We start from the raw sequence: 26,562 nt of genomic DNA on the forward strand, positions 1-26,562 counted from the left end.
TACGTTTAAAACCCGATTCGCGTTCGTTCGTTCGTGCGTACGTTCGTCGCTCTCGTCGTCGTTATATCGTATTATCCGACTATATATTCGACTGCCCAAATAGCGATTAAAAAGCCAAGATCTGTTGCGGCAACCAGTTGACCAACGCGTGCATCATTTAGCCCAATCCTTGTACGATCGTTTTAATTGTAAGCAAAAAACAAACCAAAACGAAAACAAAAAAACTGTTCCTCGGGCCCTAAAACAACAATTGAGAAATATTCAAGATTTAAAGCCAACATCTTTATGAAAACAAAGCAACCAAATTGAGAGCGTGTCCTTTTTATGTGTTGCCGTTAAATCAAATGCAGCTTATGAACGCTGCAGCTGTGCTGCTCAAAAAAATTTGTGTGGGTGTATGTGCGTGTGTGTGTGTGTGCAAAAGTGTAAATTATTAAATTAGCGCTCAGCGGAGCGGGACAAGGAAAACAAAAACGAATACGAAAAAGCGAAAACGAATAGAAAGAGGAAAACGAAATCGGGATAAAAGCGGATTACATCAAGGATTAAATAACAAAGTAATTTGCATATGTTGAAAATAAATTAACATTATGTATGCCCTCCACTTGCATAACACTAATTTTACATTAATTTATGCCACCCACCCCCCATTTCGCCCACCTGCCCACTCACGCACACACGCTTACTGTGGGTCAGCCACTGGCGGATGTCCGTTCATGTCCATGTTTTGAGTCAATGAAAATTTTTAATTGTGCACGCGTGTCGCAAGTGACCCCCAAACGGCGCTACGCCCCAATCAAACCAATGGGTTTGTGTGGGGTTGGGTGGTTAAAAAAAGAGGGGGCGTATCCTGTATGCCGTGATGTTTACGCCCCCGTCCAGACTGCATGTTACCCGCATATTTGTCATGCGTATTATATTTACCATACCTGGTAAACTTGCAACCGTTTCTGGTCAATCCGCAATCAACCCCCCTGCACCCTAGCATCCGCCCTTTTGAGTGCTTAGTTAAATGTGCAGGGCAATTAGAAAGTTAGTTAGCGAACTATGCTTTAAGCATTTTTATTATTATATTTTTTTCAGAGCAGCTTCTGTGACCATTGTTACCCATTAATTTACAATAATATAAAACCAATTATAATCGCCAGTAGGTGGAAATGTAAAATAATGATATATAAAAGGGGCGATTCACAATTTTGGAGAATCCTGTCTAATGATATTAATTATTTCCCTGCCAGTGTGTTCCCGTATTTATATGTATTAAAAACCCCGCACACATACTATGCAATGTTTTTAAGTAAATATTAAAAATTTAATAAGTATTAAAAACCTAACATATGTAGTGTAAACTTTTGTATAAATAAATTGTCCGCGCATAGCACGCTTTACCAGATTTTTAATTTTTCTTTGCTATTCCACTTTCAATTATCCCCAAAACTGTTTATAAATCTTTGTCGGACAACTTCATTTCTATCCCTAACAGCTCTTAAGCTATGCTTAACTCACATCTTAATTTCAATTGGAGTTTGATGTTTTTTTTTTCCGTTCTGTCGTTTCATTTTGCCCCAGCTTAATTTCAAAATCCCCACACAAATTTTAGTATGTGCCACGCTTTGCTCCTTGGCCACCAATTTCCGAACCACTTGAACGCTTCAAGTTGGCTGCGTGCCATGCGTCTCTTTGCCCTTGGTCTCCTTTTTTGTTGCGGTCAGTTTGCCGCGTGCCGAGTTTTTGGCGTGCACGTGAAAAGGACATCACCAACACACACACACACACACACACGCGCGTGTGTGAGCATAAAAAGCCAAGAGCCAAACACAAAAACCACTAGGTTAGGTTTGGCGGTGCAGAGTGCTGGAAGGTAGCTGCCACGGGAGCACCGCTCGTCCACGTTGACCTCGTGTCGCCTGCAGCGTTAATTTATAATTTACTGTGCTCACTGAAACCGTCAAAACCAACACCCACCACCAACTGGCATCCACTCGGCGGTGCTCTGCCCACTTTTATTATTATTATTTCTGTGCGTTCTACGCGCTTTTCCGAGCCTTGCGCGCTTTCCATGCGATTCGCCGAGTTTTGACTTTTTTACATTTGCCGTCGGCGCGACGGACTCTTTGTCGTTGTCCTTGTTGTGGTTCTTCTTATTGCTGTTGTTGTTGTTGTTGTCCATGGTGTTGTTATTGTTGCGGTGTCCCTTCATATACTGGTCCTTGGGGTTGGGGTCCTGGTTCTGGTCCTGGTCCTGGCTAGCGGCTCCTATTCCATGTTGTGTGCCACAGCCAGACGCTTGTGAAAATTGCCTTTTCAACTACTCACCGACATTTGCGCGCTGTTGTTGCTTGTTGCTGTTTTTAGTGCCTTAATTTTGTTTTCGTTCTATATATATGTGTGTATGTGTGTGTGGGTGTGTGTGTGTTTGTGTTTGTGTGGTGTTGCTGTTGCTTTTGGTTTTGGTTTTGCTTTGCGGTTTTGGTTTTTTTGTCGGCACAGTTTTTTATTTGGAAATTTGTGACTTCTGGTCCGCACCCCGCGGAATCGAGCGACTGTTGCTTGTCCTTTTTTGTCGCCGTTTTGTTTGCTGTTTTAATTAATTTGTAAATTTACTTGGCGAGATTAAAGTTAAAATGCAGAAAAAGAGAAGCAGGAAGCAAATTAGCTGTAGCCCAAATGGCACATCACATACATAAATTCAGTTCAAGTATTTTGTTCGGAATTTTATAAAAGTTTTTGGCTTTGTTAACATTTTTGCAGGCTTGGTAAGCCCGAGGATTAAGATAATTTTCTTTAATGTGAAATTTAACGCCAGTACACATAACACAACAATTTTAATAATATTTCAATTATGTATGTAAAAAATAAAAGGAACAATTAAGAAATAATTTTTCCTGATAATGATACGCTCATCAGAAATGCAATTTAAAATATTTAATTTAAATAAAAAATGTAAAGCTGAAAACAATATGATTATTTGCATCATAAAATTCATTTTTAATGGGTATAATTTTTTTCCAGATCCTCAAAGAATAAGCTTAATGCATCAAGTGAACCTGTAAACCCCAATTCATCTTCTTTTACTCAGCAGTTTTTAAAGCCACCGCAACCACAAAATTGTGCTAATAAATTCAATTTCCTTATTCACACAGTAACAACAGCAACAGCACAAACATAACCCAAGCACACACTCACAAGCAAATTGAGGAAAAGCCGGTGAAAAACATTTTCCTAAAGGCCATTAATCGCTCATTTTTCGCATAAACAAAAAACCGCCTGACGATGTTTGCCCAGTCAAAACAAAAGCAGCAACAAAGAAAACAACAACAACAAGCATTAACAACAGCTGTTTGTTGTTGTTGGAAATGTTTAGCTTTTGTTTCACTTTCGAGCACCGCAAAAACAAAATAAACTTTGTCATTGTCTCGTGACAAATTTGAATGGTAAATGTCGATGAAGTCGTTTTACTGCCGCCCGTCCGTAAAAAGCGCTTAATGAAAACATGCCAAAAATACGCCGAGCATAGAAGGTACAAGAAAAACGTTAACAGCCCGTGCTTGAATTTAAAATTAAATAAGCAACGACAAGAACAAAAAAAAATCCCAAATGTGCAATTAAAAAATTTTACAGTCATAACTTTTTATTATGGTACATAATTCAGTTGCCTCTTTTATGCACAGTGCTGCGCGTGCTTTTCCTCATTTCATTTCATTTTATTTCATTTCATTTCATATTCTCTTTCGTCCTTTTTTCCAATAAATTGGCTTCAGCCACCCAACTGCCAGCCCACTCTCCTTCCTCTCTCACTCTCTAAAAAATTAATTTCATTTTCACAAGCTAAATTTAATTATATTTAACCTGCTTTCTGTTTATATTATATTTATTTTTCTTTTATTCATTTTTTTATTTATTACATTTATATTTTTATCAGATTGTACACTAGTTATGCTATAACAGTTTCGTTTAATGGTTTTGCCAGTTATAAAAGAAAGTTAATGCTCTTTAGTTACGGATTTGTGTTTTTTACATTTTTCTAATTACCTTCCCATTGGGTTATTTATAAGAACTCACTTTTCTATACCCACAACCATGCTGGAATTTTATTCAACTTAGCGTGTCAGTTGACTCATAATGTGTCTGACAAAAGGGTTAAAAGGCCACGCCTTTGACGGTCTGTCTGTTAGTCAGTCGGGGGTGTGTGCATCCTCGGGGACCCCTTGCATAAGTTATGCCCCACACACATGTCTTACATTATCCTCTGGGCTCGTAAAACTTCCTAACAACCAATAATTGTCGCTTCAACTAAATAATGCATAAATAATAAAAACTCTTTCGACAACAACAAGAACTAAACTGAAGCGCAACAACACCAGACACAGACGTCGGCGACGGCGGCGGCGGCGGGTGGTAATACTCTCTAATGGGGATCGGGAACTGGCAGGGGATATGTTGTTGGCCAACAAAGTGAGAAAAACCGCGACGTCGAGCATAAAAAATGCATAAAACGAGGACAAAATAAAGTCATAAAGTAAAAATTGCTGGCGTAACGTAGCCCCGTGAACCATAGAGAGAATAAAAGAGTGAGAGAATGAAAGGAGTAAATATGTTGCTCAACAAATGACGGAATGAGTCAGGGAGCGTAGGTGTTGTAACGCTCTATGTGGTGCTCTCTGCTATTGTTGTTGTTGTTGTTGCTGTTGTTGTTGTGGTGCGACTTGTTTGAGGTTTCAATAGGTCATAATTCACGCCTAGTCGCCCCTTTTGCCGAGACCTCAGTGCTGTGGCGCCAAAAGGGATTGCAATGGTTAAAGGGGACATGCCGACGAGAGATTCTAGCTAGGTGGCATGCACATGACGTTGGCGCCACACTCAAAAGCGCACAAAGCAGACACACACAACAGATGTGTTCTGCGGCCACGGCCAATATTATAAATGCAGAACAAGAACGAACCACTGTTGAATTCTGTGACGCACTATTCAACGCACAGTGAGGTAATGTTGAGAAAATGAGTTGCGTGATTATAATAGGGAAAAAGTACAATTTTTCTACATATGTAGCTGTTATCAGATAAGGAAAACATAACAGTTATATCTGGTAGGTCAATATTAAATACCCTTGTAAAAATATTGAAGATTTGGGATAATTTTCCATGCTGACGATATTTTCTTAGAAATGAGGAGCACAAAGATTCTTGTATGTGATAAATTTATTGAATATATTTTGGAAATAAGTAAAAGAAGTTAATCTTCCTACGATAGTTCCTTTGGCAGATATGATATACTAGTTCCTTCTCTATGTATACTAGTCCCATGCATTCATATATGCTACCTAAAGCAAGAGAAACATTAATCATACAACTTACAACAACAACTTACAAAGTAGCCTATGTAAATACTAGACGAACTTACCCGGTATTGCCCGGGCTATATAAATAATGTTGAAAACACAAGTAGAATAACTTTTCTGATGTAATTTTTCCAAGATAAATGCAAAGGCGCAAAAAAAGAACGTGAACAAAAGTATTGTTTTAAATCCTTGCCCATTGTGGCTTACTAATAACATATTCCGACGACAGCTTTGTTTGCTCGCACAGTTCGCATAACAATTAAATTTTTGTAAATTATTTATAATTTTTGCAACCCTTTTTTAATTGTTGTCCGTTGTGCAACTTCGACAACAGCCACGAGGCACAAAGCGCCCAAAGCAGTTGCCGACAAAGGGGAGTACGTGGTTCTAAAAAGAAACAAGTAAGAGGTTCTAGTCGGGAGCTCCCGACTAGGGGATACCCTGAACCCTCTTCTTCCAACATCACATGCATATATATATTCTATTTTAGAAGCTATATGTCAAGTTTGGTGACTCTAGCTCTTATTATTTACCAAAATTGCCCAAAAAACAGGATATCGATATCGATTTTATCGATTGCTTGGAAACGGAGCAAGTTATCGATTATCGGAAACAAAATCGGTCTGCGCGGGAACTAGGAGCATCTACATCTAAAATTTCAAGCTCTTATAGGTTCTGTGATCCTTGCGTTCATACATACGGACGGACGGACGGACTGACGGACGGACGGACGGACAGACAGACGGACATGGCTAGATCGACTCGGCTGTTGGTGCTGATCAAGAATATATATACTTTATGGGGTCGGAGATGCTTCCATCTGCCTGTTACATACATTTGGATTTTGCACAAATACAATATACCCTTATACCCATTTTTAATGGGTTCAGGGTATAAAAACCGCAATCAAGTTTTGTTGTAGTTGTTGTTGCGGTTGTTGTTGTTGTTGCCAGTGTCGCTTGTTTTGTTATTAGCACCCGCTGCCTGTGTGGGTTATCTTGCATTAAATCTCTTCATCTTCCTTTACCCAATACTCTATGCCTCTCCGTCTGGCCACTGCGTCCCCTGTTTTGCAAGGTATGTGTATGTGTGCATTGTGTAAATTTGTTTGGCCGCTGTGTTTGTTTTTGCATTAGCTGCGGTCTGGCACAGGGCCCTGCACCACCCCAGTGGCAGACACTGGATAGCCACTTGGCTGTTAGCAGCCACGTTGGTTTTTGCCTTCTTTATGGCTGTTAACGATGAAAAATTTGTGCCCTGTGCGTGACCCAGCGCCCGTGACTCCCGCCGCGAACTCCAAGCAAGTTAGCCCCTTCTCGCCTAAACGGATCCTCAGCCTCAGCGTTAGACTGCGTGTTGCTGTTTCGTGTGCCCGTGCATATGTCAAAGTGAGCCGGGGACACAAAAACGCAATATAAACTGTGCATACCCTGTATATGTGGTAATAATTTAGGATATGATGTGCTTACCTAATGTTTTACTAAAAAATCGCATTCTTTAACTTAAAGAATTCACTGAATTTGTATTATAAATATTGCTATTAAACTGATTAAGTTGATGGCTTAACTTGGCTAAACGAAATGTATTGTTATTAATAAAAATATTCTATGTTAATTAAGCGCGTATTAAAGGGTATCGCAGAGACAAGCAAGCCGAACACCCTAAACGGCGTATTTATATGTTGTCGTTGTTGTGTGTTAAAGTTAATCTCCATTAAAGAGAGTGTCCGGGGGCTTGGTTGGCGTCAGCTTTAGGGCAGAGCGTCTGGCCGGCGAATTAGGGAACTTTCCGTAATGTCCAAAGTGCCGTCGCCGGTTGCTTATGTGTGTGTGTATGTGTGTGTGTGCGTGTGTTATTTACAGGTATTGTTCTAGTTTCTGTGGTGGTTGTAGCGTGCCATACGCATCATAATTCATAGTACATTACTGCATAAGGCGCGGCAGCAGGAGGGGCATAAGATATTTAATGGTCGCCAGATAAAGTTGTTGCTGCTGTCCATTTACTTACAAGTGCGATAGGGAAAATCGATAACTAAATGCTCAATTAATGCAGTTTGTTCCAAAGAAAATTCTATAAGTAAACAATTGTGTTACACTATCCCATTTAATAGCGTACAGCAACTGGCTGTGTAAATTGCTTACAGTAGCTGCGATTGTTAACTTGTGGGTGGTAATTAAAAACAAAGATAAAGTGCGTAAAAATCCAATTAATTTCACACCGCAGCCAATTAAGTTGACAGTCGGCAGAGACGCCCACTTGCTGCCATGAGTAGCAGATCCTGTTTGCCTGTACGCACACCCATAAACTTATATATACATATATATGCTATAGAAACCATCAATTAATACACACACGCACACACACCCATGCAGGCACAGCTAACCAAACTTGCCTTTGGCACGTGCGTAGCCTATGAAAACCGCAAAACGCATTCACAGCCAACAAAGAGCCGTAGCCGGCAGATGGCCCCTTGTACACATTTCCTTTTATACCACTCAGAAGCTGCCTCCTTACTCCCCAACAGCAACACAGTCTTCATCCACACAAGCCGCATTGCTTCTAGTAAGTCACTACCTTTACCACGAAAATTTTTTTTGAAAACAAGCGAGCGAGCCAATAAAACATCTTTTAACCACCTTCGGAGCTATTGCATTTACCGCCCCCCACCCTTCGACTAACCCTCCATAACTCTTCCTCTTGCTGACAACCACAGTTAACTTCTGAGTAAAAGGGCTGCAAAATGTTGAACCAGGCAACGAAAACTCTCTGGCGGCACATTCGAAAATAATTTTCCAAGCATTTTGTAATCCATTTGAAAAATGCCAAGGATCCCCAGAGTACCTAAACGAGGGTGTATGTGTGTGTGTGTATGTGTGTAGGTGGGCGGATGTTTAGGTGCAGGTGTAGGTGTCCTGGCACACTTCTCGGCTTGTTACACGGAATTTTTCGGTGAAAGCCCCATGAGCTTCGCTCTGGCTGCTCCTTTTTTTCAACCCTGCGGCGACAAAAATAAAAATCAGTTTCGTTTTTATAAGTAAACAAAGCGACAGCCAAACAGCGAGAGAGAAAGGGAAAGATACATAAATAAAAAATGCAACAGTTTTTGGGCCACATGAGCGAGAAGAAGCCGGCGAGGGCTCGATTCCATTTTTATAAACAATTTTTGTCATATTTATAGAGAATACAATTACATAGCAACTATACGCACATATATGCATATTTTATGACTTTCAGCTGTTGCGGTACAGTATACCCTGTATTCAAGAAAGAAAATAGTAATCAGTCCGATAATACCTGCAGTGTGCCTTTAGTTAACAAACCACCTCAGAGAAGGGGTTTAAGGAAAAGTTTTACTTATTTATTTGTAACTTACATTTCGAATGATTTATTACAAGATTTTGAATTATCAGGATTTTGTTTTTGATGATATATTTTAGAAAATATCACATGCTGGATTGTAATACTTAAATTCTTCATAATAATTGCAGGGTATAACCTACTCAACCACAGCAACTCAACGTTTCTTGTTATTTTTAATTCCTCCTTTTGTTGGCATTGACATTTTACGTGCTCTGTGGCCGCTCACTGTTTCGTGTCCTGTGTCCATGTCCTGCCAGTTGATCCCTCCAGGGGAAATGACCGACAATGCGCGCCGCGTTGACTTTTTGATATTAATTAAAAAAATTCGTTGAAATAATAATAATATGTATGCCGTGCATATGTGTATAAATAAAAGTATACACACACATTTGTATTTTTATCAAAAAATATGCAACAGAAGAAAAATGTTAAAAATTGTTATGCTTGCCATTGCATTTTCCTTGGCAAATATTTTCACACCGAAAATTTTATGCAATTTGAACTTATTTGCTTTTCATTTTGCTAAATATACAACGCAACATGTGAAACGCAATTTGGTTTATGCACTTTTCAAGTTTGTATTTTAGTGCAATAAATTGTTGTGGGCAACGGACAGCACAGAGGCTGCAGGACATTTAACAGTTGTAGTTGGCAAAATTTAAGAACGTTTCGGAAATTCTTTTCGATTTCATGTGGCTTTCTGGCAAGAATTTTTGTGTCTAAAGCCAAGTGGCTTAGAAAGTTGATGCAAAAGTTTTAAATTTTGTGATTTTCAGCATAAACTTATTAGCTAAAATATTTGCTTTGCTAAAAGGAAGGAATACCAAAAATGAAAAGTAAAGATTCCTGAAAAAAATTTAATTAATTATCTAGTACACACATATCTTAAATTTTGTGGTAAAATCTGCACTTGATTTGATGTGGTGAAAAGTGTGCGGGGGGAAAATTCAAAGAAATGAAACTCTGGAAAATACTTTCGTATAAACTAATAAATACAATTACCTAAATGACAAGCCGCTTCCTCAAAAAGATTCGCTAAACACTTGTGCCAAATACTTAGCTAGAAAAAAAACAAGCAATATAAAAATATATAAAAATAAATTAAAAAGAAAATACTTCCAAGTAGTAAAACAAAAGTTATGTGAAATGAAATGAAAAGAAGCTGAAACTGAAACAGAAACAGAAACTGAAAGAGCAAAGTAACCTCTTTCAAAGGAAATTCCCTGCAGACTCAAGTGGAAACAAAATAAAGAATAAGTGTGCTCCTTGTAGTTGTTGCTGTTGCTGCCAGTTTGTAACGCGAAACAAGCAGAAAAAAATAGAAGATTCTATTATTAACAATGCGCCCGTTCTAAGGCGACGTGCAGATATCCTGGCACTTCATAAACAGCAGAAGGACGGCGAAGGATGTCGTCGTTGTCGCCGACGATGAGAAGAGCAATATGAAACAATGACAGCCAACAATGGACAGCATAGCAACAACAACGACAACGACAACGACGACGACGACGACGACGTCATCATCTTGAATAAAGTGTTGACATCTTTTTGCCCATTCATTGTGTGTGTTGAAGTCTGTCCTTTGTCTCTACTGTCTGGCGCAGTCTCTGCCAACAATCCTTGACTAACGCTATGCGTCCTTTTTAATTAATTTTACGTACTGCAGCCAAACACCATGCGCCTCACCAAGCCCCACACCAGTTAAACAATAGCTACAAGCTGCCAATGTGACATGGTCCAGTCTCCAACTCCCGGAGCAAGCCGGACCGGAGTCTCGAATTCGTTTTGCATGTAGAGTTTGTGTTCATAAATTTGTTGGCGTCACGTTGTCCCATTTTGACGCAGTTTACCTCAATGAAGGAAAGCAGCATATTGATGCGCCGCAGGGTGTGAATGAAGAGATCATGTGAAGCGAACTAGAATCCAGCAGACATTACTCAGCTGTAGAAGAAGCAGCAGCAGCAAATCACTTATGCAAATTGGCTTGGCATGCAGAATTTCATGAGTCTGTGGGGGTTTGCGGAAAACTAAACAATGACTACATCGAAAATCAACAAAATGAATTGAGCAGCTTAAAGAGCTGACAATTTAAAGGCAGATATACTCAGGATAAAACAAGAATGGTAGACAATAAGTGGAAAATTTAAGAGCAAAGCAAACCAACAAAATATTTACAAGAAGCAAGGGACTTTTATTTTAAAATTTAGTCTGGAAAGCAGCTAAGCCGACTGGAAAATATGGGCCAAATTTAAATGAGACTTCTCCTTGCATTACCTTAAAAGTTATATAGACCTACAAAAAATAATGTATTTACATTTGCCAGATTCAAGCAGTATATTCTGAACTCGCTAGAGGTTGCCTTTGCTCAATACGATTTATATTTCAAGGCTGCACAAATCTACAATAGGAACGTAAACAATTGGCCATCTCTCTTGGCTACTGCCCATAATATGTGTATATAGAATATATATAGCAAAGGAAACGTATATTTGGCGTCTGCATTGGCCACTCTCATATACTTCTGCCGCAGGCAATAGATGCGTAAACCCAAATTAAATACCCATGTGAAGGTTCGACTTTATGCCAACCGCTCGACTGGTGAGTTATATGCATGAGATGCTGCGTGGGTATTTGAAGTGTGCGAGGAACCTGTCTCAGATCGGTGAATTTGTGTATATTTACACGTTGGGATTCATGGGGGACTTTTACCTTGGCCTCGTTGTCGGCTTCGATGCGTGCATGAAAATTAGATTTTCAGCCAACAGGTTTCCATTATTTGGCAACGTCCCGAATATTCAACTCGATGTGTACGACGCATTTCGCTTTGCATAATACATAAATATTTTCTATTTACGCTAGATTGTAATAGGGCAGACAGTCCTGGTATTCAGGTTTGGGGTGTGAGGTCGGAGCACTGGGCTCTCGGGTCTCAAGTGGAGCCAATAGGCGCAGCATAAATAAGCAGCGTTCTGGCAATCGTGCTGCGGGGACTCCCTCGACACGATGTGCGGCGCCCTCAGTTCAGTTATCCTTGCCAGCATGCCAGCCTACCTGCCACTCACACATTTACCATTCAGACATCATTCATGCGAATGTTGTGAGTGCTATACAGAGGGGGCCGGTGCCTTGTGAAGGAGGTGACTGCGCCAGCAACTCTCATTTTTATTATTTATGTTACTCATTCGCCTCGTATCCTGCTTGTTGATTGCTTTGCGTACACGTGTAGTTTGTGGCACTCCTGCCCCCAACTGTTGGCCTCTATATATATTTGCCAATGCGATGTTAAGCCCATAACATCGTCCTTGCACATGGCTCGAGCTTTTGTTTGCTCCAGCTTGTCTCCGTCCTCGTTGTCATCGTCATCGCCTCGACGCGCTAATATTATGAATGGCAACTCATGCATTGTAGCCAGTTGCCAGTTGGAAGTTGCTCTCCACTGCCAGCTGGCTGCTACTTTTACTTTTCGTGGCTCAAGCAAGGCACACCTTTGGCTCACCACTGCGAGCTAAGCACGTGTACTGGAGCGGTTCATGTGACAAAACCCAGAAGAGCGCTATTCATATAATGGGCAAGCTGCGTATCATTTTTTTTTTCATTTGAAAACTAACTCAAACCGTTTAAAAATATTTTATATTTGTTCACTTCGAGAAGTTTAAGAATTAAATAAATGTTATTTAAAGCAAAACATATATTCTTGTATGGCATTTACTTTTCTTAACTTGTCCAGACGAGATTTTTTATAAATTATTAAAATTTGTTATGCAAGAAAATGGATAAAACTAATGAAGAACTGGACTGTTGCGCATTTTGCCTGATGTCAAAGAAAGATGAGGTAATCCTCCTGTGCAAGCACTCGTTTTGTTTTAATTGCATGGAGGCGTATTGCGAGATTGTGCGTTACAATCGACGATGTCCAGTGTGCCGAAAAAGCTTTTCATATTATGAGAAAAAGTACGGAAAACCGTTGATTGTTATTGTAGACGAAGATGAGGACGAGTCTAATGATGATGATGAATCTGAATCCGAAAACAGTGATTATGATGATGAGCTAATGGTGGAAGAGGAAGAGGAGGAGGAAGAACTAGTAGAGCTAGAAGAGCTACAATGATTATCACTAGAAAATGTCTATCTTTCAAAAAAAGTTAAATTTCTTAGTTATATGTTTATTTTTATAATGTTAATATATTTTCTAATTAACATTATTAGTGAATAGCTCAAATTTTCTTCCGTAGCGCCCAATTTCACCGAGCCCTGATTCCGACCCTGTCCTATTCACGCCCTCTAGTTCGTTCTCTTGGCCTGTTAAAGTGTCAATGCAGGTGTATGCGTATGTGTCTCTGCGGGTGTATGTGTATGTGTATATGTGTTTGAATTAGAAGAATCACTGGAAGGCCCCTTGGCCAAAGAAAATCTTGCGAAATTGCTGAAAGCAGAATAAAGGAAATAAAGTAGAGCACATAGGTAATAAGTCGAGGGGAAACTTTGCTGCAGCCTGATTGCTACTTAAATCTTTGTATTTACTTCATATTAAGCAATATTTCACCTGCCCACACAACGAGACTTTCACTGTGAATGACAGCCCCCCCAGTGCGGTCGTAAGTATGTGTGAGTTGTGAATAAGTTGTGCTTACCCGGTGAGTTGTTATTTGGTTACATTTGCTACCTTTTGGTCGACTTTACGACAATCCTGAGTTATTTGCTGTAAGAAAAAAAATTGAGGTCAATTTGTTTTGTCATGTTGAAAGCCTCACAAAATGTTCCTTATATGTTGAAACCCTAGCGACAACTCAGCATTCTTGTTGTTGTTTAATATTAAAATAAATATTTATTTATTTATTATTTACTTGGCCTCCGGCGTTGACCAACAGTAACAATAACGACAACACCAAATACAACAAGAACATCAGTAAATGCAACCTGGTCATTTCGCTGCTCAGGGCGCGGCGGGATTATATTCTATCAGATATATTTCTCCCAGGCTGTGTCTGTCGAGCATTGAGAACGCTTTCAGGCATTTTTAATATTTAAATAGTTGCCATCAAAAATGATTACTTCATTCTTGGGCAGAAGCCATGCATTCCAAATGAGTTATTTTTCCTAAAGGGACCCCTAGAAGCCTTTGCTTCTGCTTAGCCAAATTCATTTCGTCTTTTCTCAGTTGATGTGCGTGTCAAATTATTATTTCAACTCTTTGTTGGTGCAATTTCAAAGAGGAATATCTAACCATATGAACAGAATATTTGATATTGCAGTGAACGAAGTGACGAAATGACGAGTGAAATAAGAAAACTTTAAATATCCTAAAATTTGTATATTATTTTCTAAGCTAATTGCAATTGATATGCATATTTTGCGGTGTCAGAAATTTAAAACAGTTATTTACTGACAATTCTTATGTTATTTAAATTTAAAGGGTATTCTAAATCAAACCTTAGAAATTTATAACAAAGGTTTATATCTATTAATACGTATTTATTATGATGATGACTCTATCAAATGCAACTTAAACCCTTTTATTTAAAATGTTTTGGCATCTACCTTAAAAGCAATATTTTGGGCTGCATTTTCGCAAATCGGATTGAAAAGATTCCCCAACAATGAACTAAAATTCGCAAGCAAATAATCCTATCAAGTCGTGGGAGCCACAGCCACAAAATGTTTTTACAAAAGAAGCAACTAAAATATGTGTTGCATGCCACAACATGAAAATAGAAATTTTACATACATTCTTTGATACAATCCAATTGCAATTCAATATTTTGTTGCCGTTGTTGTTTTTGTTATCGCTCTTGTTATGCATAAATGAAAACTAATTCGTGAAAATTCTCTATTTTCTATTTACAGTGGAGCATAACAGTGGCAAAAACCAAATGCAAATTAAATCAAATTGAAAGAGCACGAAAAACCACACATTCAGAGCGGGAAAACAACTGGTAGGAAGAGAGAGAGGCAGTGTGAATAAATACGATGAGCACAAAACAAACATCAACTGCAACAACTCTAGCGAACTCGGAAAAGCAGCCTGGCGAAATGAAAAACTTATGAAAAACGTTAAATTAACAAAAGTAGAGCGAACAACTTTAAGCTCAGACAGCGCATACGGAGTCGGAATTCGGGGCCAGGTTAGGGCCAGCACCCGCTAACCATCCTGCCAGCCAATAAATAAGTCAGCCACATTAAAGTCAAAATAATAGATAGAGCAATACAGCCTGTCCCTACTCAGCAAAAACCGCAGCGCAGCTATTGCCACGATGTGCACAAGTAACAGGAACAACAACAACAGCAGCAACCGCAGCAAGGAGCACTGTTTCTTGCCAATCTTATGGGTCTCCCTAGTTGGCGTTGTCCTGACGCTGAACCTTCCTGGCAGTTTCAGCGAACAGCACCCTGCGACGGCTGATGAAGGTGAGTGTAAGATACCATTTCACATATACATAACCCGAACAGATAGGGTTGCAATGCTTGAATCGTTCCACACACATCACATTGTTCCGAACTGTAAGCCAAGCGCAGTTTAGGCAGGGGCTGGCATAAATAAAACATTGGGAGCCATTGACGAAATTGCGTCAAAACCTCAATTGAAAAATAAACAGTGTAACCACAAAAACACAAGTCGAAATGTTTGGAAATAGAAATGTTGAAAACTACGCAGGGTTACAAAATAAAACCGTACCAAGCCAAACCAAACAATACAACAGCAACAAAAAAAAAAAAAAAAACAATTTAGACATTAACACTTTTGTGGGCAAGCGCAATGGAGGGGTTGTTGCTATATTGTTCGGAAGCTCTGTTGTATTTCGCTGTTGGCTAGAAAATGAGCGTTAAATTAAAAAAAGAAAATGGGCATAACATTTTGACAGGTTTTATTTTGAGGTTCGTTTGGGTTCAGTAGCCCATAATAAAGAACACCATGTGGTTCAATCAAGGCTGGCTATTAACTTGGCTCGCTAGGTGTAAGGGTCATATATGTGTAGGAACAAATGCTAAATTTTCAATTAAATACGCTCTAAAATTCAAAAGTAAATTTACAAATAATTTGAAAAATTTTCTTTCGTTCTAAAACAATCTTATTTAAATTAGCAGCTAACATCTACGTAGGGAATTTGCTGGGACAAACCTATAATAAATAATACAACATTTTTGAGAATAATCAAATATAATAACAAATAAATAAATCGAATTTTTACCATGTGCTCTACTCCCCGATTCTCAAGACAAAGTAGGCTCTGCAGTTTTTGATGCTTAACTAGTAGTGATTTTTTTGGTATGTATGTATGTATGCTTACATATATGCGACACAAACATGCAAACTTAAAAATTCGCCAACAAAATCTTTGAATCGCATTTCTACCGAGACAGTTTGGATTCTGCGAAAAGTGTGAAATACATCTCAAATGATTTTTCATATAGATCCTCGCGATTTTCCATACATACGAGTGGAATTTTCAGAAACCGCGTCTTGCGTGCACCTTCAATGCAGTGAAAATTACACTTTTTTGTATAGAAATAATTATTAATAATAATAAAATAATATCTAATAACAATCGATATATCCAATAGTTATCTCACTGGGATCAAACTTTGCCCAAGAAGTTTCCGAAACAGAATCTATGATTTGTGATGATTTTATCCAATCTGATTTCAATGTTTTTCGTGCACATTAAATGAATTTCGAAAAAATGTTAATGGGTGCTTTAGGGTTTTTGGTTTCGTGATTGTAAATTGTTATGTTTATATTAGGTATGTCCGGCTGTGTTTTGACTTTAGCGCTTGTGTTCAAACGGAGGCGCAACCTTTCAGGTCAAACATCTGGCATCGAAATTCAGTCATCGCACACACACACACACATACGCACACTCACATTCAGCGGTAATTACTAGGGGATTCCAAATGGAAATGCACTTTTCGAGTTTGTAATGTTGCGCTTGGATGGAAAAGCGATTTGTTGTCGGTGACAACAGCAACTGTGACCGGGATGTGACTTAGATTCAGTTGCGGGGTGGGCTCTACATTTTCATAGAAATCGCCTGTCGAATGTCCCTCCGAATTTGAGAACAAATTGTGCCATGTGTAATTGGATTTATGCTGCTGCTGGTGACAAACTGTGACACTCGCTCACCCCAGCCTCAGTCCGCGCTCCATTGACAACAGTTGTCGTTGTTATCGATGCCGTCTACAGCTGATCATCATCAGCGTCAACCAAATGTGATTTAAATTCGATTATTCTCAATTATTTTGTAACATGCATTTCATTTCAATTTCATTTTAAGAATGCTCAAACTCGGTTCCACTTTCATTCTCACCCCTCACCGCTTTCATTTTTTGAATTTTCCTGCTCGATTTTTTCATGTATTGTTTTTTTCTTGTTTTTTTGTTGGTTCACTTGAGTGGATTTCGATGCCTAAGCCGCTCCTCGGACGGTTGCATTTGTTTGATTGAAATTGATTTTTTGTCTCGCTGGGGATTTGATTTGACTCTCTCCTTGTTCATATTGTTGTTGTTTCTTTTTTTAAGAACCATAACCATATTGCAGTATTATTTTCAAGTGCTCAAGCTGACTTCGCTGCGGCTTAAGTGTTAAAGTTATAAGTAGTATTTATACAAAAAGACGTCGCCCTCCGCTCTTTCCCGCCGTTCGTTATGTTTTTTGAATTCTTAATGCCTGCTTTAGAAAAGAATAAATTTTTGAGACTTATGAAGTACTTACTTTTATGTGTGGGAAGAGCGTTTCACATTTCCTCATTCATTACACTGAATTCAATTGTCTTTATCTTAATTATAAGTGCATCTTCAGTCTACACTCATATAATATAAATAGTCCCCCAATCCGTTTCACTCCAAATATAGCCAAGTATCAACTTCAATTAGCTATCAGGCAGTCAAAAAAACTACAAAATGCAAACAGCTTGGACTACATTAAATGTAAAATAGAAAACAAACTGTCCTTTTTTCCAGGTTCGGGGTTAACAGACAGCCAACGGCCCCCCAATAGCTCCCTAGCAGCTCGACGTCCTTGCTGTCTAATCAAATATTCAACCTTTTTTATTTCGCTGAACTGATTTCATGACTGCGATAAGCAAATATCTGCCATTGCCCGACAAATTACTTGTTAACAAGTGCATTTTAATGCGAACAGGGCAAAAAAAAACTTTACAAGCGCTTCGATTTTCCTTTGGCCAATTTGTGGCATGTGTTTAGGTACCCAGTTTAGCTGGTGTGTGCGTGTGTGTGTGTGAATGGTAGTGTGTGAGTAGCCGCAATTGGAATGAATGCGGCCAATAAAAATAAAAAAGGCCTACGAACTGTATTTGCCAGCCCACTCGCGCCCCTGCCCTTCCCTTTTGTATGTTTGGGCAATTGGAATAGAAAATTGACATGGCTTTTTCTGCTTTGCTTTGCTCAGCTGTGATTGTGGCCTTTTTTTGGCAAGCGTTGCTTTTTATTTTGTGATTTGCCCGTAATGTAATTTAAGCATGCAACAAACTATTTGGCAGCATTGCAGCTCAAAAGGGGCAACAATTATTTAGTTGCTTACGATAAATGCGAAAACAGGCTAGTTTCTGAAGAATAGCAAGGCGTATAAAAGTGAACACGAGAAACTTTTGAACTAGCAGCTATAAATAATTTACAAATCAAAATACATTTTTAAGTGGAGTCAACTCTTGAAATGTGGGCATTAAAAATTAACAATGACCGTTAAGAATTTATCCTCAACGATTTGTTGCCTGGCGACACCCTCTTGTCGAGGTCCCTTGCCAACGCTTTGTAATGAGCACTTAAGCTGCAATGGGATTCCAGGAATTCTTTGCAGATTTAATTGTTAATTTCTATGTAATTATTGACGCTAACTTAAATTTCAATGCCGAAAACGAGAACAATTCCGAAAAGTATGTACACAAATGGAAAACTTAAACGCCCACCGAAAAAGATTGCGTTTTGCGTTTTGAATAAATAATAAAAATAAAATATAAAAAACAACAAAAAAAAAATATATAAATAAATATAAAATAACACGTGTGGAGAGCGCAGATGTTTTGACACAGAAATAATCCATTAATTCAATAAATAATAATAACGGGAATGTCGCTACTGGTTTTTTTGTGTCCCTTCTGGTCAGAGGTCCTCCCATTGTTTTCTTTTGCAGCCAACTTTGAAAGCCAAATATTTGTACAATAATTTGTATAAATGCTGGAATTTTTTGGGGTGCCCGCAGCTGAGGAGCATCCTCTTTGATGAAATCAAAACCCTTGACGGCGTTAAGCGCGAAGGCAAATAAGCAAAGTCCGGGCGGATGTTGCTCATTTTAATCCTTGATTTCGTGTCCCAATACATATTGGAAAAACCATAAAACACACACATAGAACATCCCGACCCTTTTCTACCGCTGCTCTCGAGTCACAGAAGCTAAGTAAACAACACATTGGAACATGGCACCAAGTACTTGAAAAATTACCCTCCCGCAACAACATCCTGCGAATGGATATGGGAATGTGAATGTATTTGGGAATGAATTGATGTGCCTTTGACGCTGTGCGGCATGAATGAAAATGCGGAAAAGCCAGAAATATTTTTAGAACAAATAGTCACACACACACACACACACGACAGGGGAGCTCGGGCCAACAGAAGGACATGCTCAACTCAAAAATCAATGGGCTCAATTTTAAAGCGCTCGAATTTCATGTTTCGGGCTTGGCAAACCACCTATCGATGTGCCAACCATGCCACGCTTGTGTCTGGAGTGTTAGCTCGTGTGCGTACGTTATGCATGTGTATTGATGCGGTCAAGGTAGGGTAGAGGGGCTTGGCTTTGACGATACCGCTTCATCCGCCTGTTGGCCATATGCCTGCGGCATGGGAATTGAGGATTGCGCAATGGCGTCGGTTGCCCTTTCGATTTGCAAATTGTAAATTGGCACTCGATGATTTTCGATTTTCGAAAACTGAATGATGGTCGATTCGGTCTTATGCAAGTCCTGGGCAGCTTCTAAAGTTCTACTGATGCTGTTTATGTTATAAAAAAATTATTTCATTAGGAAGTAAAAACAAAATCAATATAGAGGACAATCTTGTTGATCATCATACTTGACATCAACAAGTAAGAGGTTCTAGTCGGGAGCTCCTGACTAGGGGATACCCTGAACAACATCAAATGCATATATATATATTCTATTTTAGAAGCTATATGCCAAGTTTGGTGACTCTAGCTCTTATTATTTACCAAAATTGCCCAAAAAACAGAATATCGATATCGATTTTTATCGATTGCTTGGAAACGGAGTAAGTTATCGATTATCGAAAACAAACTCGATCTGCGCGGGAATTTCTCTAGCTCTTATAGGTTCTGAGATCCTTGCGTTCATACATACGGACGGACGGACGGACGAACGGACGGACAGACAGACGGACATGGCTAGATCGACTCGACTATTGGTGCTGATCAAGAATATATATACTTTATGGGGTCGGAGATGCTTCCTTCTGCCTGTTACATACATTTGGCTTTTGCACAAATACAATATACCCTTACAATATACCCATTTTTAATGGGTTCAGGGTATAAAAATCAACTGAAAATACAAAACTTAATTCGTTTTTCTTTCAAAAGAAAAACAAAAGTATTTTAATTTAAAAAAAATGAAAATATTTTAAATGCAGCATCTAGATTTCAAACAATAAATTCCGAAATGTTGTTGATCATAAAAGTCGCTTATGTTTTGACAAAATTATGAACAGGTAACACAACTTCTTAAACCGCCCATAGACGTATATTTAGTCAGCTGTTAGACTTTTGTGTATTTTAAGGGCATTTTGCATGTGCTTCACACATGTGTGCAGGGATTTTCAACAAATTTGGCATTCGTTTTTAATGTACTTGACCCGTGAGCGATAAATGCGAGCGAGCTATGCGCTAAGAAGCGGAGAACAGAGGCCACAGCCAGACGTTTGCCAGCCGCAATAACCTGGAAAAGTGCAGCTTGGTCCTTTGGCTCCTGGCGGCATGTGGCCGTGACTGTCGACTGTGTGAGTGTTTATTTCTATATGTCTGTGTGTGTGTGTGTGTGTGTGTGTGTGTGAGTGTGTGTGTGTGTGTGTGTGTGTGTGTGTGTGTGTGTGTGTGTGTGTGTGTGTGTGTGTGTGTGTGTGTGTCACAGGCATGCTCCATTTATGCGCTGATATACGGAATTATGCTGAAATCACGTTCCCACACAAACCAGCAGCACTCGCACATCGGGATAAAGAGCCCGCAGAGTTAGAGGATAAGAGCTCGGGCTCTTATCCTTTGCAGCAGTCGTTGCCGCTGCGTGGAAAATCTCAGCAGGAGCCCCTAAGAAAAGTGCTTCCTGCATAAGCGATTTTCTCTACTTATGTGAATGTGTGCTGACGTGTGTGCCTGTGTGTATGTTTGTGTGTGTGTGGTGCTTCCTTTGATGTCTGTTGCTCTTGTCCGTTGTTCTTGCCACTGCCTCGTACTATTTATTTTCACTCGAAATGCTTTTACTATCCTCATACCAGTGTCCTTTGTCTCTCTCTTTTGCTCTGTCTATGCACACAGCGAATGGAAAACAAATTGTCTGTTTTGCTTACTTATAGTAATCGATATTATATCATTTCACCAAAAACAATTTGCCCCCTGGCACTTTCATATTTTAAAATAATCCCATTGAATAGAATAACAGACATTTATTTATACATACAAGTTCGTGTGTACATGTATTTAATTAGCTGTATGAATAATTATCTGAATTTAAATAGAAATTTGAGCAGCTTGTTAAGTTGAATAATTGGAAACACCGCAACGAGAGAGCATTGATTATACCCTGAACCCATTAAAAATGGGTATAAGGGTATATCGTATTTGTGCAAAACCCAAATGTATGTAACAGGCAGAAGGAAGCTTCTCCGACGCTATAAAGTATATATATTCTTGATCAGCACCAATAGCCGAGTCGATCTAGCCATGTCCGTCTGTCTGTCCGTCCGTGCGTCCGTCCGTCCGAACGTCCGTCCGTATGTATAAACGCAAGGATCTCAGAACCTATAAGAGCTAGAGACTTGAAATGTAAGATGTAGATGCTCCTAGCTCCCGCGCAGATCGAGTTTGTTTCCGATAATCGATAACTTTCTCCGTTTTCAAGCAATCGATAAAAATCGATCAAAATCGATATCCTCTTTTTTGGGCAATTTTGGTAAATAATAAGAGCTAGAGTCACCAAACTTGGCATATAGCTTCTAAAATAGAATATATATATGCATTTGATGTTGGAAGAAGAGGGTTCAGGGTATCCCCTAGTCGGGAGCTCCCGACTAGAACCTCTTGTTATAAATTGCATTTAAATTTTATATTCTGTGATATTTAAGTCAGTTAACCAAATGAATAAATTTCTCCCTTTCGGGCTTATCTATGAGTAGAAGATATTACCCGGTGTGTTTAAAATTAAATTAATAAATATCAACATCTATTAACTAAATTTGAACCGGCGACCCGCCCCTTGTTTTTCCACGCAGCTTTATGACATCACGTTCTTAAGCACATTTTTTTATGTTTTATTATTAACACTTTGCCCACCGGCTATCCGAATTCCATGTCGACTTTTCCAAAACTCCGTCCTATTGCTCACTTACGACCCACGAGTATGTCTATGTAAAGTGTTATGATTCCCAGCCATAGTCAGTCAATAGGCGCAAGCTTTTCCATTTGCAAATATCTTAGTTTATGGGTATTGTTGTTGATTATGGGTATTAGTTTATGTGTATTATTGTTGATTTAATAATGTGCCTCATAATTAGTTAATTTTTTTTGCAAGGACTTTGAGTGAATTCATTGGCAACTCATTTCAGCTACTATCAAGCTGATATACATACATCGATTTATGCTCCTAGTTTTATATGATGAACATTGGCCACAGACTGCTTCAGTCAATTGCAGATGAAACTTTATGACTTTGGTGGCCGGTTTAACGATGACACGTTGAGTTTTGCGGTCTGTCGACCAGTAAAGTTGTCAGTCAGCCCATCTGAATTAGGTATCTGCTGTAAATGCGTCTGTGATTTGGTTAAAATATCATCATTGATGCCAATCAATCGACTATTTTATGGCTCCAACATTTTTTCCTATTCTCAATCACTTTGTGCTTTCTGTGTTAGCCCATTCTATGTCTACTTTGTCTTCGGGTCATGACAAATGAAGAGGAAGTTGGCTTGGCAGTTTACCAATGGTTGGGCGTGTCCACAAATCACCTTGCTAAGAAGGACAGTGACACTGCCAAAATCGAATCATTGTCTCACTGCCTTGAAATTAACTCTCTACGGATGGCAGGCAGCAAAAGGATGCTTCGTAATGGAGATATATCAGTCACATTATCTATCCATCAATCTTGTCAAAAACCTGTGTAGTCTTTAGATGAACGTGGGTGTGCGTTGAGTTTGATATTTATAAATTACAGAACTTCCACCAAATTTTGACACATTTCCTATCAACAGGGCCGCCGTCCATGCCACCTATGCCGCCCCCGCAATTAAGTTGATAAAAAACAAAAATAAAATACAAATCAACTTGTTCCGGACACATGAAAGTGACGGCAAGGCAATAAAATATATGTATACAAATTTAAATATCAGCTTATGTGCAGCCAAAGGCGAATTTAATTTTCATGCATATTTAAAAGGCAGTGTCGGAAAATTTACGAGTTTCATCAAGTGTTTGGGTCCGTTGAATATTCATGAGCGTGCACCGAAAAAAAGACAATGCATATTTCACAATTTTCGAGAAAAACTAAAAACTGTTAAGCTGACAAAAGTCTCAAAGGCCCATTTGATAATTAAGTTAACAGCGATTAAAGTGAGCGCCCTCGCTTGACTTATATTTTTTTCTTCACTTCACTATTCAATTTGCATATTTTGGTGGCTGCAGTCATCTTTTTTGTCTGCTTTTAAATAAATGCTATATCGTTTAGCTTATGTTTATAAGTCTGATTATCTGCTTTTATGGTTTGTTTACTCAATTTTGTCTAGCTTTTTGACATTTCTCGCTCCAAATTAAACGCAAACAAAGCAAAAGATGCACACGCCATATTTTATAGACCCCGCCAGTGAGAAACTTTTTTTTTTGTGGGGGAGCGCTGACGTATAAATATTCCCTTTCCCATACCCTATGCTAGTTCGTATTCCCAATTGCAGTGTTCAAAAAAAAAAAAGCGTGGCAGTAGACAAAAAATAGCCAAAACTTGGAGCGGAAGTGGCCGCGATGCCGAGAAAAAAAAAACTCCAACATAACAACACTAACAAAACACAAAGGCAAAACGAAATGCAGCGAGAACAAAAATAATAATAGAAAGAGGCGAATACGAAAATGGAAAATTGCTGTGCCAGTTTTGAATTGGGGGAGTAAGGGCAGATTCAACGAAATACATAGTATGTGAAATGAAAAACCCAACAAATATATATGCACATGAATTCAGTTTCATTTCCATATAAATCGCAGGGCTTACAAATGCCATTGAGATACTAAAAATACATCAAAATACCGTAGAGATATCAACTTGTGAGTTAATATAACAACTTGATTGCGAGACGTTTAAAATGGGAAAGAGCAAAATCGAGAAATTAGTTTCAATATAAGATTGTCTTTTATGATTGATCCCTGATTGAAGTATAATGAAATTGATTGAGATTGTAAATGGTCCCTTGACCTATTTGATTGATAAGAATTTAATTGAGGATTGAGTGTGATTGCTTGCAGATTATTAGGGAGTAAGGTTAAGGTGGACTTTAGCTAGTTTAAATGCCAAAATTTTAATTAAGGATTTCAATTATGTTGGCAGCAATGTATTGCTTGATCAATCAAACGTTTTTTTTATTTATATAGTTCAATAAATCAACTATAAATAGTTGAAATTTTGATGAGAAATGCGCTTCTGATTGATAATCGTCACAAATCGTACATAACTTGCCTCATCAACTCAAACAGATGCATATTTCCAAAAGCAAATCTGGCTCTCGCACACTAGAATCACCCAAGGGAGTAAACAACAGCTGATCTCAGACATTCTGTTAGCGTATTTATATACTGGAAGGTGTCTTGTAACCGGCAGCGATTGCATTTTTCATTCATTCCGCCCGCTGTGATTAATTTTTGCCATTCCATTTTTATGCCACAGCCGCTCGGTGTTCACCCCGGCATTTTTATTACGTATTTCTGCTGCTCCCTCGGAGTGTTCGAGGGCCAACTGACAACTGGCGACTGCCATGCGTCGCTGTCTCTAGACGTACGCCCATTCATGGCTCCTAAGTGGCCCAATGCGTTCTTTTTTGTGTGTGTGTGTGTTTTTTTGTTGCTGCTTTGTATGCGACGTTATTAATGATCTACAAATTCCCCAGACATTTCATTTCATTTGAAGTTGACACACAAAACGCATGACAACGAACAAAGGCATTAGAACGTGTGTGTGTGTGGTGGAGAGAGGAAAACTGAAACCAAATTTTAAAACTGTCCAAACACACTATGCTGCCGTTTTCCGCCGCGATCTCCCAAAAACTATACATATGCCTATTCCAGTGAACTTTTGTTCTATGTGCTGTTCCATAGCGATAGTAAAATGATTTTGAGTAATTTATTTTATAGTAGCGCTGAAGTATTTATTATTTTGAAAAGCGCTGAACAATGCAGTGATTAATTTGACAAACCTCCAACTCCTGCCCCTCCCCAACGCTTGAGTTGAGCAAGTGGCGCACTAATCCCTAGAAAATTCCTTGTGGCCACGCCTGCAACTAGACGCAGCCAAACCATATACACATACTTTTTTTTTAGCTTCGATAGCGCAACATATTTGATTTTATGTGGCCCCGTATTATTTATTCGAATCGGTTTCGCTTTGAGCCCCACAAACATATTGCGGCAAAGTGGCCTTTGAAGGCGGAACCTTAGTACCCCACCCAGCACGGAAGCGTCCCTTGCGCTGTGACTCCTGGCTATAATTCAGAATCAATCGTTATGGTTTTGGCAGCTTGCAAATTTTTCTTTATTATATCATATTAATTTTATGAGTGTTGTTTTTGCCGCTCTACACAGAGGCCGCTGCCTCGCAGCTACTTTATGGCATTTAAAAGATATTTTTCATATCAATGAAGCTTTATTTGGGCAGGCCCAACGAGCAGTGAGGACGAGCTGGCAGGCATCGAGCCCAGAGGCAGCGCACACAAAAAAAAAAAACAGAACTTTGCTAAATTTCCTAAAGTCATGCAAACATTTTTTACATATATCGATTTTTTGTGGGTTGTTTTTATTGTTGTTGCGATGTTTTTTTCATTCAGAAATTTTCTTGCGTGCCCCGACTGGGATGTGGGGGGCTAGGTCGGTTTGGTTATACATATTCAGGACTTGTTTCAGCACATTTGTTATGACAGGCTCAAATTGGGTGCTATCAAAATTATATATTATTTTTCATAATATCTTCTTTCTGGCTCAAATTGTGCGCTCCGTGCCTGTCAACGACGTGGCTAGAAGAGCTAATTCGTTGCGGCATGAATTTCATGTTACCCAACGATTAGTCTCCATAAGCGGGTGTACCAGACAGCCACGCGTAAGATGTGTCGAAAAATACACAGACTTAGTTTTGCTGGCACCTTTTGGCTCTGAAGACGGACACAGCTTAACAGAGTTTACGCGACAACACTACACGCAGCACTTAGACATTTTATTGCAACTATTTGTCAAAAGGTGTCATTCCACGTTCAAAGCAAACTTCCATTTGCAACTGCTTTTAAGCACTGCAAACAATGGCAGCCCGGACAGAAGGAGGCCAAGACTTGGCCAAGATCTTAATGTGCAATGTCTCGGTACAGCCTTTGTCCCTGGAGATTTC

General features: G+C 39.1%; 1 protein-coding gene across 1 annotated transcript in view; it reads left to right on the top strand.

Annotated features, from left to right (window-relative positions):
- The first annotated feature begins 477 nt into the window (after positions 1 to 477).
- The window catches only part of LOC115766571, a 46,740-nt gene continuing 20,655 nt past the window's right edge, over positions 478 to 26,562 (top strand). The window contains exons 1-2 of the mRNA XM_030710554.1: positions 478 to 557; positions 14,543 to 15,103. Of these exons, the coding sequence (XP_030566414.1) occupies positions 14,950 to 15,103 (154 nt within the window). The 5' untranslated portion in view covers positions 478 to 557; positions 14,543 to 14,949. The remainder of the gene's footprint in view (positions 558 to 14,542; positions 15,104 to 26,562) is intronic.

The sequence above is a fragment of the Drosophila novamexicana genome, unplaced genomic scaffold, assembly GCF_003285875.2.
Source record: "Drosophila novamexicana strain 15010-1031.04,08,12 unplaced genomic scaffold, DnovRS2.1 tig00001209-arrow-arrow-pilon, whole genome shotgun sequence".
Lineage (NCBI taxonomy): Eukaryota > Metazoa > Arthropoda > Insecta > Diptera > Drosophilidae > Drosophila > Drosophila novamexicana.